We start from the raw sequence: 12,251 nt of genomic DNA on the forward strand, positions 1-12,251 counted from the left end.
CTATAAAAAAAACAAAAAAACATTTAATTAAAAATAAAAAAAAAATTGCCTCTGCGCGTGCGCATAGCATAGATCCAACGAATCGACTACTAAATTAATCGCCAACTATTTTTATAATCGATTTAATCGATTAGTTGTTGCAGCCCTAATTGCTACATTATGATAAGGACACGTTTGTACGCTTGTTGCTGTCAAATTTGCGGCACACAGCTAGAATGTGTCATCAACATGCATTATCACAATGTAATATAAGTATTTAAATATCTATCGTCGGCCAAACCTTCTTTTTTTTCACCTCCACAGGACACAAAGACTCTGTCACATGCGCCGTGTTCAGTCATGACTCGTCTCTCGTGGCTTCGGGTGACATGAGTGGCATGATTAAAGTCTGGAAAGTGGAGACGAAAGAGGAGGTCTGGTCTTTCGAAGTCGGAGATCTGGAGGTAAAGACATAAACACACTTGTTTTGACGCTTTGAGAGTTTGTGGTCAGCTAAGTGCAATAATTCAATGAGCTTGAGAAAAGTCATCCCACATTTTCTCCCACTTTTAGTGGTTGGAGTGGCATCCCTGTGCTCCAGTGCTGCTGGCAGGAACAGATGGCGGCAACATGTGGATGTGGAAGATCCCCAGCGGTGACTGTAAAACCTTTCAGAGTTCTGCTTGCCAAGCCACCAGTGGAAAAGTGCTTCCTGATGGTATGTTACATAGTAGTCCCACACAAGGTAGAATTTTTATTATATTTATTTTTTGCTATACTTTCTCTTAAGGTAAACGTGCGGTGGTGGGTTATGAGGACGGAACGGTGCGTTTGTGGGATTTGAAGCAGGGCAACGCTATCCACATCATTAAAGGTAAGTCTCTTAGAAGCTCAACATAAACTTGTAGTAAGTGCACTTACAGTATAAGCCTAGGACAACAATCAATAAGTCAATTAACAGGACCATAAATACAAATAATCTCTATTTTCCGGCATCAATAAATTGCCGTGTGCATGTGTGCGTTTCTGTTCTTTGTTTCTGTTATCTAAACAAGGTGCAAAAGGGTTCACTCTTAGCATAGCTATAAGCACTTTAGCAGGTTTGTGCAAAAGGAGAATTAAAACGAACAGTGAATGCTCTTGCCAGTCATCCACAACTTGTCGTCTCGGTTAATCGGTTCCCTGATTATTATAAACACTACAGTTCAAACAGATGTATTAACAGGTCATATGCAAAACAAAATTAAGTTTGGCAGATTCCGAGTGAGGAACACCGACATGACATGACAATGCAACAGCACTTTTTAAAAATGTTAGTTTTTGTGGTAATGTAGTTAGTTACCTGCAGTTCTACACCACACCACAAGGGGGTATGCTTAGCTTAAAGGCCTACTGAAAGCCACTACTACCGACACGCAGTCTGATAGTTTATATATCAATGATGAAATCTTAACATTGCAACACATGCCAATACGGCCGGGTTAACTTATAAAGTGCAATTTTAAATTTCCCGCCACACTTCCGATGGAAAACGTCTCTGTATGATGACGTTTGCTCGTGACCCCATTGGATCCAATACAAAAAGCTCTGTTTTCACCACATAATTCCACAGTATTCTGGACATCTGTTTATCAACAGAGCTTGATAATCGTGTCAGAGCCTGATTTAAAGCGTCAGGATCGCATCGAAGCGTAATAAAGTTCAATAAAGCGTAATAAAATGTATCAAAGCGTGATTTAAAGCGTATCAAAGCAGCATCAAATCGTGAGGAACGGTAACAAAGCGGGAAAGAATTCGTACTAATTCGTATCAGAGCGTATCAAAGCATAACATTACTTCGGAGATCGGGATATTCGTGGAAAAATTGACAAAAATGACGGCGCTTTGCTCGCCGCTTTAAAGCACGGCAAGCGCCGTTGGTGTGAACCAGGCATAAAAGTTACTTTTTAAATAATAGGTCCAATTACAGTCTCCATCCGTCTTCAGTCGCCATTTTTCACTAGAGACAAACGAAGCTAACAAGCTACACAGTCGAGGAGTGTCACGGTTGCTAAAAACACAGATCCCTAGTGCAGGAGTCAGCAACCCGTAGCTCCAGAGCTGCATGCAGCTATTCAGCCTTCTTGTTGTAGCCCTTCGCAGCGCTCTGGAATTTACGACGATCCGCGAGGCCATGAATGTGTTTGTACAGGCTGAGACCTGACTGCTGATTGGATGAGTGCGAGGAAGGCAAGAGGAAATGAGGGTGTTTGTTTATGGTGAGAGAGATGTCTGCACAAGAGAGCTGTCAGCTTTTTGTGTGCGCGACCTCTGCAGTAAGCCAACTATGGATACGTCCTGGAAAAAAAGTAGGTTTACACATGCACACTGCATTTATGTTTGTTGTATTGTGTTGAGGGATGCGACTATATGAACATTTCATATCAGGGTTATTGTGACCAAAATGATCACAGGTATTGTTGAATGTGAAAGTACTTACGCACTCACTGAACTATTTTAACCAGTCTTTATTAAACAAACAGGCACACGATATATATCTTCATATTACCCACTCTGATGTGCAAAATTGTTTAGTTTATTTGCTTATACAATAATGTGTTTGTAAAAGTTTATATTGGTGTATGATGTTTGGAACGAGGAAATATGTTAATGTGTCTTGTATTCATGTTAGCATTTAAAGGCCTACTGAAATGAATTTTTTTTATTTAAACGGGGATAGCAGATCTATTCTATGTGTCATACTTGATCATTTCGCGATATTGCCATATTTTTGCTGAAAGGATTTAGTATAGAACAACGACGATAAAGATTGCAACTTTTGGTATCTGATAAAAAAAAGGCTTGCACCTACCGGAAGTAGCGTGACGTAGTCAGTTGAACATATACGCAAAGTTCCCTATTGTTTACAATGATGGCCGCATGAAGTGAGAGAGATTCGGACCGAGAAAGCGACAATTTCCCCATTAATTTGAGCGAGGATGAAAGATTTGTGGATGAGTAAAGTGCAAGTGAAGGACTAGTGGGGAGTTGAAGCTATTCAGATAGGGAAGATGCTGTGAGAGCCGGGGGTGACCTGATATTCAGCTGGGAATGACTACAACAGTAAATAAACACAAGACATATATATACTCTATTAGCCACAACACAACCAGGCTTATATTTAATATGCCACAAATTAATCCTGCATAAAAACACCTGCGTGTTTGTTATGCTAGCTCCTAGCTCCTCTGCTAGCTCCTAGCTCCATAGAACACGCCAATACAATTCAAACACCTGATCAACACACACAATCACTCAGCCCAAAAGACCGTTTACCTAACCCAAGGTTCATAAAGCTTATATATTTTTAAAAAGTTACGTACGTGACGCGCACATACGGTCAAGTTATCGAATGTTTAGCAGCCAAGGCTGCATACTCACGGTACCTGATATTCAGCTGGGAATGACTACAACAGTAAATAAACACAAGACATATATATACTCTATTAGCCACAACACAACCAGGCTTATATTTAATATGCCACAAATTAATCCTGCATAATAACACCTGCGTGTTTGTTATGCTAGCTCCTAGCTCCTCTGCTAGCTCCTAGCTCCATAGAACACGCCAATACAATTCAAACACCCGATCAACACACACAATCACTCAGCCCAAAAGACCGTTCACCTAACCCAAGGTTCATAAAGCTTATATATTTTTAAAAAGTTACGTACGTGACGCGCACGTACGGTACGGTACGTGTTATGCTAGCTCCTAGCTCCTCTGCTAGCTCCTAGCTCCATAGAACACGCCAATACAATTCAAACACATGATCAACACACACAATCACTCAGCCCAAAAGACCGTTCACCTAACCCAAGGTTCATAAAGCTTATATATTTAAAAAAAGTTACGTACATACGCAAAAAAAAGCCAAAGCTGCATACTCACAGTAGCACGTCTGCGTCTTTGTCATCCAAATCAAAGTAATCCTGGTAAGAGTCTGTGTTGTCCCAGTTCTCTACAGGCGTCTGTGTATCCAAATCAAAAGTCCTCCTGGTTAGAGTCTCTGTTATCCGAGTTCTTCCATCTTGACTGCATCTTTCGGGAATGTAAACAAAGAAGCGCCGGCTGTGTACTGTTGTGGCTGACTACGTTCGAAAAATACGTCCATTTCGCACCGACAACTTTCTTCTTTGCTTGCTCGGCTTCCTTCTCCATAATGCAATGAACATGATTGAAACAGATTCACGAACACAGATGTCCAGAATACTGTGGAATTATGAAATGAAAACAGAGCTTTTTCGTATCGGCTTCAATGTGGAAGGCATACCCGTGTTCGTCGGGCTACGTCACACGCATACGTCATCCTCAGAGGCGTTTCGAACCGGAAGTTTAGCGGCAAATTTAAAATGTCACTTTATAAGTTAACCCGGCCGTATTGGCATGTGTTATAATGTTAAGATTTCATCATTGATATATAAACTATCAGACTGCGTGGTCGGTAGTAGTGGGTTTCAGTAGGCCTTTAAGCCATCTAGCAATTAGCGGCACTAGCTGTTTGCTAGTGATCAATGATGTTAACTGCTAGCTAGCGATTAGCAGTGCTAGCTGCTAACTAGCATGTGGCAGTAGGGTCACCAGTCCATGAGTTTTTCCAATTGCAATAATCAATCACGGTTTTACAATTATTTTAATTTTAAACTGTAATTCTAACCGTTGGGCATTTTACCGCAGCACGGTGGTAGAGGGGTTAGTGCGTCTGCCTCACAATACGAAGGTCCTGGGTTCGATGCTGCGCTCGGGATCTTTCTGTGCGGAGTTTACATGTTCTCCCTGTGACTACGTGGGTTCCCTCCGGGTACTCCGGCTTCTTTCTGCGGCACAGTGGTTGAAAAACACTGGCTTAGATATTGGGTTTCACTATGTAAAGCGCTTTGAGTCACTAGAGAAAAGCGCTATATAAATATAATTCACTTCACTGCGGTTTATCACTAATACAGGTAATCAGTACATCTCTAATCGTGTTGTTGTAACAGGTATAATAAATTAAAACTAATATTGATAGTTTTTGATTTATTGGAAGAGAGAGCAAAATGGGTCTTTTAATGGAAAATGTCAACCCTTATCTGTAGTTTGGGTCAAGGGTGTCCAACAGACATCTTATTTGTTTGTTAGCTGCCTGTCACAGTTCTGCTACAAAACAACACACAACTAGAAAGAGTGGATGTCACGTACAATGCTATATTTTCAAAGAAACTTTGTTTGATTCCACACAGCTTAGTTGCCTTCATTCTAAAACAGGTCAAGATGGACACAAGGGGGCGCTGACCTGCCTTGCATGCAACAAGGACGGCTCTCTGGTACTAACGGGCTCAGTGGACGGCTTTGCAAAGCTCATCAACACTGTTACTGGCAAGGTGGGTGCTATGGGAACACAGCGTGATAGACAGGGAATTAAACACATTTACTAGAGGCTCTTAATGTGTGTGCTTGTTGTATTTATGTAAGGTGGTGGGAGTGTTCTCTTTGGATGGAGGCAAAACCAAAGGAGCAAGAGGCGAGGAAGAATCTAACTCTGTTGAATCTGTGGGATTCTGTAACATGTAACTGTTGGATTACATTTCTATAAAATTCAAACGTAAATAGCAAGAGACTTGCCTGTAAACTGTTTGAACCATCTTGTCTTCTGCAGCCTACCCCTCGTCGCTGTGGCATACCTGGACGGCACCTTGGGCATTTACGATCTCCCCACGCAGGTCCTGCGACATCGCTGCCATCACGAGGTTTGCGTCCCAGTCAGAGTGTTTGCCTTTTTAAAAAGGAGGCACAATTGTGTTCAGCTCGCCATGCGTTAGGTGTCGGTACTTCAATAATCCTGATACTCCTTTCTTCCAGACTGGTATCGTTCACCTGCAGTGGGAGGAGTCTTCTTCCGTGGTGTCCACCAGTAGTTTAGATGGAGCACTGCGTCAATGGGACGCTCGCTCTGGCAACATGGTGTCTGAGTACCGTGGCCATGCTGCAGAGATTTTGGACTTCACAATGAACAGGTATGATGGAACTTCTCCACTTTATTCTTCTACATGTCATGACCGACAATGTTCTTCCTGTTACTAAAAAGTACCCTTTAAGTCAGACCTGGGCAAAGTGCGGCCCGTTAAGCTTTTCAATCTGGCCCGCCGGACATTCCCAAATATTTTTTTTTTAGATCTTTAAGATGGAAAGTGTAGCTGCCATTATGATGTGCAGTGATGTTTTCAAATTACAGTAAGTCTTGAACTATAAAAAGTATTTAAATGGTTGGAATCTGCGCCTTCGCGCGATATTCTAGTTACTATGGTAATCGAAGTCACAGCAGCCACCAAGCAGTGTGGGTGGGGAGCGTTTCCAGAGCGGCCAGCCTGAAATGCGGGTGTCAGGGACCGACGCGGAAGGAGATTTTTACAACAAAGTTCTAAAGCTTAGTGATATATCACATATATCAGATTGTAGGTGGGTTTTTTTACCCTTCGCGTTCATATTTCGCTGTGTTTGTTGCATTTTTGTTGCGTTTCGCTTGATTGTAAGATATGTCGATCGAGAGGGGGTGTGACATTCTTATGTTGTCAATATTCAGCAGTGTTTCCCATAAACTGCCAAGATACCTGTGGTGGTGGGGGCGTGGCTATGGGCGTGTTCACCATGACATCAGAGTAATTTGCATAATTTACTACAATGATTTGATTTTCTCTAAAAAGGCTCAAAAAATGTATACTTACTAATTAATAATAACAGTTTTGTTTTAAACGTCCATCCATCCATTTTACAATATAATTACAACACTTTATGTACATATTTATATACAGATTTGAACCATAAGGTATTCACTGAAATATATTTATTAATTGTGGGGACGGCGTGGCGAAGTTGGTAGAGTGGCCGTGCCAGCAATCAGAGGGTTGCTGGTTACTGGGGTTCAATCCCCACCTTCTACCATCCTAGTCACGTCCGTTGTGTCCTTGGGCAAGACACTTCACCCTTGCTCCTGATGGCTGCTGGTTAGCGCCTTGCATGGCAGCTCCTGCCATCAGTGTGTGAATGTGTGTGTGAATGGGTGAATGTGGAAATACTGTCAAAGCGCTTTGAGTACCTTGAAGGTAGAAAAGCGCTATAGAAGTATAACCCATTTATCATTATTTATCTTACAAAAAATATATCTTATAAAATATAAAAGCTAAAATGTCTCAAAGCTCTGCCCCTTTAATTAGTGCATACTAAATAATTTAACTTTAGCCTACTACTACAACCATATTATTTACCAGCAACATAAAGTGAAACAGAGGCAGAGGTGTCCTGCCACAGTCAGTAACAAATAAACAGAAAACAGTAGTGGTGGTAGATACACACAGAGCTTCATCAAACATCTGATCCACTGAACAAAGAGCTCCAAAAATCTTGAACTTTAGACTGCCATCAGTTTTACTCACTACACTTAACCATGTGTTTCCTACTGCCTGCAGACTTTGCACCCTTTGTTATATACACATGTTGTGTTTCTAATATAAATACATTTAATAAAGTCAAATACAAATAAGGCAACAAGAGAAGTATCCTACACTTCTTTTGTAAAGTAAATCTGAACAGCTGATATGGGCATCTACATCAACTATATGATTTGCCTGAGAAGCTGGAGAGGACAAAAAAAAATTAAAAAAATATTTTTATTTTTTTATTTTATTTTATTTTATTTATTTTTAAAAAAATTTGTGGCGGACGTAATTCTTTCGTGGCGGGCCGCCACAAATAAGTGGATGTGTGGGAAACCCTGTTCAGTGTTGTATCGTTCATAGTTAATATTGTAAATCCCACATTCTTTATTTTCATGTACATTCTGGGTGTCTCATTCAGTAAAAACATTTTTTAATTCCATTCTGTTTTCTGTCATAACAGTTTTAGCATTCAATCAGACATTATTGTGAGGTTTTGTATTAGTGTTCCTTAAAATAGATATACCGGCCCCCAGACACATTTTTTTCTCTAAATTTGGCCCCCGAGTCAAAATAACTGCACAAGCCTGCTTTAAGTCGACATTCCGTGGTTCCCCTTCTGTCGACAGAAAATTTGAAACCCAAAAGGGCTCATTTCTATAGAAATTGTGTCTATTTATGTCAAAATGTGTTGTTAATTTCATCATTATCGTGAAACAAAGCAGCTCAGACCCTTTGAAAGAAAGGGCAGAAGGACCCCACTTATCGAACAGCGTTGCCAGGCTTACGGTATCGAATCATATTTGTATGATTAGTTCACCATCTAGGGTTTCCCCTACATGTATTTGATTGTGGCGGCCCGCCTCGGCAAAATAAAGATGAGATGAGAAGAAAAGAAAAGGAAAAACACACACACGCACACAACTATTGACAATAACAAAGCAAAAACAAATCATTGGCACTGAGGATTTGAGGAAAAACGCCACCTTTGAGGTTTCCACAATGGAGAATAACCAAATTAACGCCATTTAAAAAAAAAAAAAAGTATAAAACATTCGATAAAATATATGTAAAAATTAAAACATAAATATGAATATTTCATTAATAAGTTAATAAGACATAACATTTGGAAAATAATAGTAGAAATATTAATGATTTAACATAGAAAACAACACGATAAAATAAGAAAAAAAACAGATGATTGGTATAAAGCCTGATAAAAAGGTATGTTTTAAGCCTTAGCCTTTTTTAAATGTATTTTAACGCTCTCTGGCAAGCTGTTCCACAAGTGGGGGCCATAGTGGCTAAATGCTGCCTCATCGTGGATCTTTGTTCTTGTATTTGGTAAAGCTAAAAGGTCAGTGCCAGAGGACCTCAGGATCAGTGAGGGTTGATATGGTTAAAGCAGGGCAGATAGATAAAAAGGCTCAAGGCCATTAAGACATTAAATAAACTAAGTGGCTTTTACTTGAGATAACTTAGATTTTTACCACAGCAACTAACAAAAATGAACCAATTAGATTTTGTAGATGGTTTGCCACCAGTAAAAACACTTGATCAGAGCTATTTCTGGTTATGTTGACAACCCCTTATGGCTTCTCAGCTTGACTGTCTTGTCTTCCTTACAGGGAGGCGACGCTGGCAATCACTGCCTCAGGAGACAACCAGGCCAAAGTCTTCTGCCTCCAAAGACCTGATCGGTAAAGGAAAAAGGAGACAAAGGCTACGTTCACACTGCAGGGTCGGTCGTCCAATTCAGATTTTTTTGTCAAATCCGATTTTTTTAGCGGCCGTTCACATTACAAAGAAATACAATTTCTAATGTGAATGCAATTTGACCGGCATGCGAACATGATGTCACGAAGTAGCACGCACTGCAATGTTTTCGGAAGTAAACATAGCTTCCACTGGCACATTTGTGGCCATTTCAAGGATTTTTATTTCTGAACCGAATTATTGTGCATAAAAGATTAAGAAGTAGGAGGACAAGCATTTTGACTCTCGCAGTTTTACAGGATATGTCTGATTGAAGAGTGTGTCTGCCGGCAAGCAGTCAATGACAGGAGTGATAAAACTTTCACATTAGTTCCTAAAACCTTTTATTTTCATCTGTTATCTGCTTCTTTGTCAACTATTTATTTTGTAACCGTCTATTTTGGCGAATAATTATGCCGATTATCACTTTTTGATGACGTTCTGGTTGGATTTATGCATTCAGATCACATGAAATAATCCGATACGGTTTGCATATGGGCAAAAATAATTGGAATTGACCTGCTGTGTGAACAAGGCCTAATAAGTGCAAAAACCTTGGGAAGACAAAACTTAAATTCTCAGGAACGGCATCTTTTTTCTCTCCTTTTTAAAAAAAAAAATCCTCGCTGCTTTTGTGTGACCAAGATGCTCGTTGCATCTTCACTCTGAATACCCAGACTGAGATGGTTTATGTTCATGTTTGGAAAACACAAAAATATCTTAAAAGATGTGCTGCGTGTTCTATTTTTGGGACTAAAAAAGTTCAACTCAAAGAGCAATGCATTAAAATGTCTTCCCACTCCAGCTTTTATCTTCTGACCTGGCAACTCAAGTGTAAATACAACAATAAATAACGATAAACATTGTAAAAGTCGTGCCACAGCTGTGTTTTTCCTGTTTTTTCACTTTTATCTCAAAGTGTAACGATGCATCGAGATGCTGAGTCATTACGCAGACAGGAAGACTCCCGAAGAAGCGTATGGCCCTTTAGTTCCAAATATCTCCCGTCTGTCTGCCTTGGTCCTAACCTAATGGTAACTGATCCTAAGATTGTCGTCTCAAGAAGTCAGCCTGGCTGGAACCAAAGCATATTTATTTAGGTTGCACATTAAGAGGATAACAATAAAAAAAAAGAATGGTTACCATTAATGAGCTTTTATTTGCAGCACTCTTTATTTTGACCATGCGCCTAAATTATATTCCTTTATTGTTAAAGTCCTCCTTATAGTCTTTCTTAAATCTAATTTCTAAGAATCTAATTCTTAGTCTAAGTCTAAATAAAAGTCTTATTCGTTTTGGCTCTCTGTAGAAAGACTGCAGCGACAAGCACCTGCCAGGTCATGTGACCCCCAAACACTCTCATGGTGAGACTTGATTGTACAATTAGCAAGAATAATGACGTCACACTTACATTAAAGACATTACACAGGCTGTAGAAAGTAGGGATCTTGAGATTTTTCACTTCCGATACCGATATTGACGTATGATGATATCAGCACAAATGATACATACTTTTGTTTTGTGATGTAAAATGTTTTTAAAGATTTGATTAAAGGAAATTACTTAGAAAACAATGTTGGACCTAACCTATTTATTGTTAACCGTCTGAAATTAACCTATGCTGTCTTTAAGTTGAAGTGGAGAGTTTTATTTTTTGGCAACACTTAGTGGCCACGATATTTCATTACGTTTAGGTCATGACGCAGTAAGTTGAATGATGCAGACATGTTTGTTACTGGATACTTTCTAATACGCTGTTTTTACCTTAAAGACTTTTTATGTTTAAGTAATTGACATTTTAAACTACAATATTCAATGATCTATTATGTCTAGCTTGTGTGCTATTGTATGCTTAGCTGTTGCGTAGTGGCAGGTCCTAGTAACCTATAGCCTACTATGTTTACCTTTTGTATATGACTTGACTAAAATTCAAGACCAACCTTGTGTGCTTATTGGAGGACATTTAAATGTTGCGTGGCTGTCCAACTTTGCACAAGTAGTGCTGCTTGTATTGGAGAGTTTAGATGCAAGGCGATATAATCTGATACATATTTTTTGGACCGATTTTTGGATATCGGATTGGTAGACCTAGTAGAAAGGCATAATGCATAAAAAAGAGAAATGGGAAAATTCTACCTAGTTTATTATTGATCGCACAATCAGGGTAGGCTTGGCTCGTGCATTTCCGTATTTTGATTAGGAAATGTGCAAATTCAGCAATTTGTACTTGATAAAAAAAAGTTAACAATTGTAATCATATTATAGAAGATACACTATATTGCCAAAAGTATTTGGCCACCTGCCTTGACTCACATATGAACTTGAAGTGCCATCCCATTCCTAACCCATAGGGTTCAACATGATGTCGGTCCACCTTTTGCAGCTATTACAGCTTTAACTCTTCTGGGAAGGCTGTCCACAAGGTTGCAGAGTGTGTTTATAGCAATTTGACTATTCTTCTGAAAGTGCATTGGTGAGGTCACACACTGATGTTGGTGGAGAAGGCCTGGCTCTCAGTCTCCGTTCTAATTCATCCCAAAGGTGTTCTATCGGGTTCAGGTCAGGACTCTGTGCAGGCCAGTCAAGTTCATCCACACCAAACTGTCATCCATGTCTTTATGGACCTTGCTTTGTGCACTGGTGTACAGTCATGTTGGAATTCCATACTCCCACAAAGTTGGGAGTATGGAATTGTCCAAGATGTTTTGGTAAAGTTCCTTTCACTGGAACTAAGGGGCCAAGCCCAACTCCTGAAAAACAACCCCACAACATAATTCCTCCACCAAATTTCACACTCGGCACAATGCAGTCAATTGAAATGTAGCGTTCTCCTGGCAACCTCCAAACCCAGACGCGCCCATCAGATTGCCAGATGGAAAAGTGTGATTCATCAGTCCAGAGAAGGTGTCTCCACTGCTCTAGAGTCCAGTGGTGATGTGCTTTACACCACTGCATCCCACGCTTTGCATTGGACTTGTGATGTATGGCTTAGATCAGGGGTCGGCAACCCAAAATGTTGAAAGAGCCATATTGGACCAAAAACACAAAAAAAGATCTGTCTGGAGCCG

At 40.0% G+C, this 12,251-nt stretch overlaps 1 protein-coding gene across 1 annotated transcript in view; it reads left to right on the forward strand.

The window, feature by feature from the left end:
* Nucleotides 1-10,060, forward strand: part of aamp (angio-associated, migratory cell protein) — a 19,802-nt gene extending 9,742 nt beyond the window's left edge. The window contains exons 4-11 of the mRNA XM_062062138.1: nucleotides 304-443; nucleotides 553-697; nucleotides 770-853; nucleotides 5,264-5,379; nucleotides 5,471-5,565; nucleotides 5,655-5,745; nucleotides 5,858-6,012; nucleotides 9,057-10,060. Of these exons, the coding sequence (XP_061918122.1) occupies nucleotides 304-443; nucleotides 553-697; nucleotides 770-853; nucleotides 5,264-5,379; nucleotides 5,471-5,565; nucleotides 5,655-5,745; nucleotides 5,858-6,012; nucleotides 9,057-9,132 (902 nt within the window). The 3' untranslated portion in view covers nucleotides 9,133-10,060. The remainder of the gene's footprint in view (nucleotides 1-303; nucleotides 444-552; nucleotides 698-769; nucleotides 854-5,263; nucleotides 5,380-5,470; nucleotides 5,566-5,654; nucleotides 5,746-5,857; nucleotides 6,013-9,056) is intronic.
* Nucleotides 10,061-12,251: the final 2,191 nt, after the last annotated feature.

Source organism: Entelurus aequoreus, linkage group LG01 (genome assembly GCF_033978785.1).
Source record: "Entelurus aequoreus isolate RoL-2023_Sb linkage group LG01, RoL_Eaeq_v1.1, whole genome shotgun sequence".
Classification (NCBI taxonomy): domain Eukaryota; kingdom Metazoa; phylum Chordata; class Actinopteri; order Syngnathiformes; family Syngnathidae; genus Entelurus; species Entelurus aequoreus.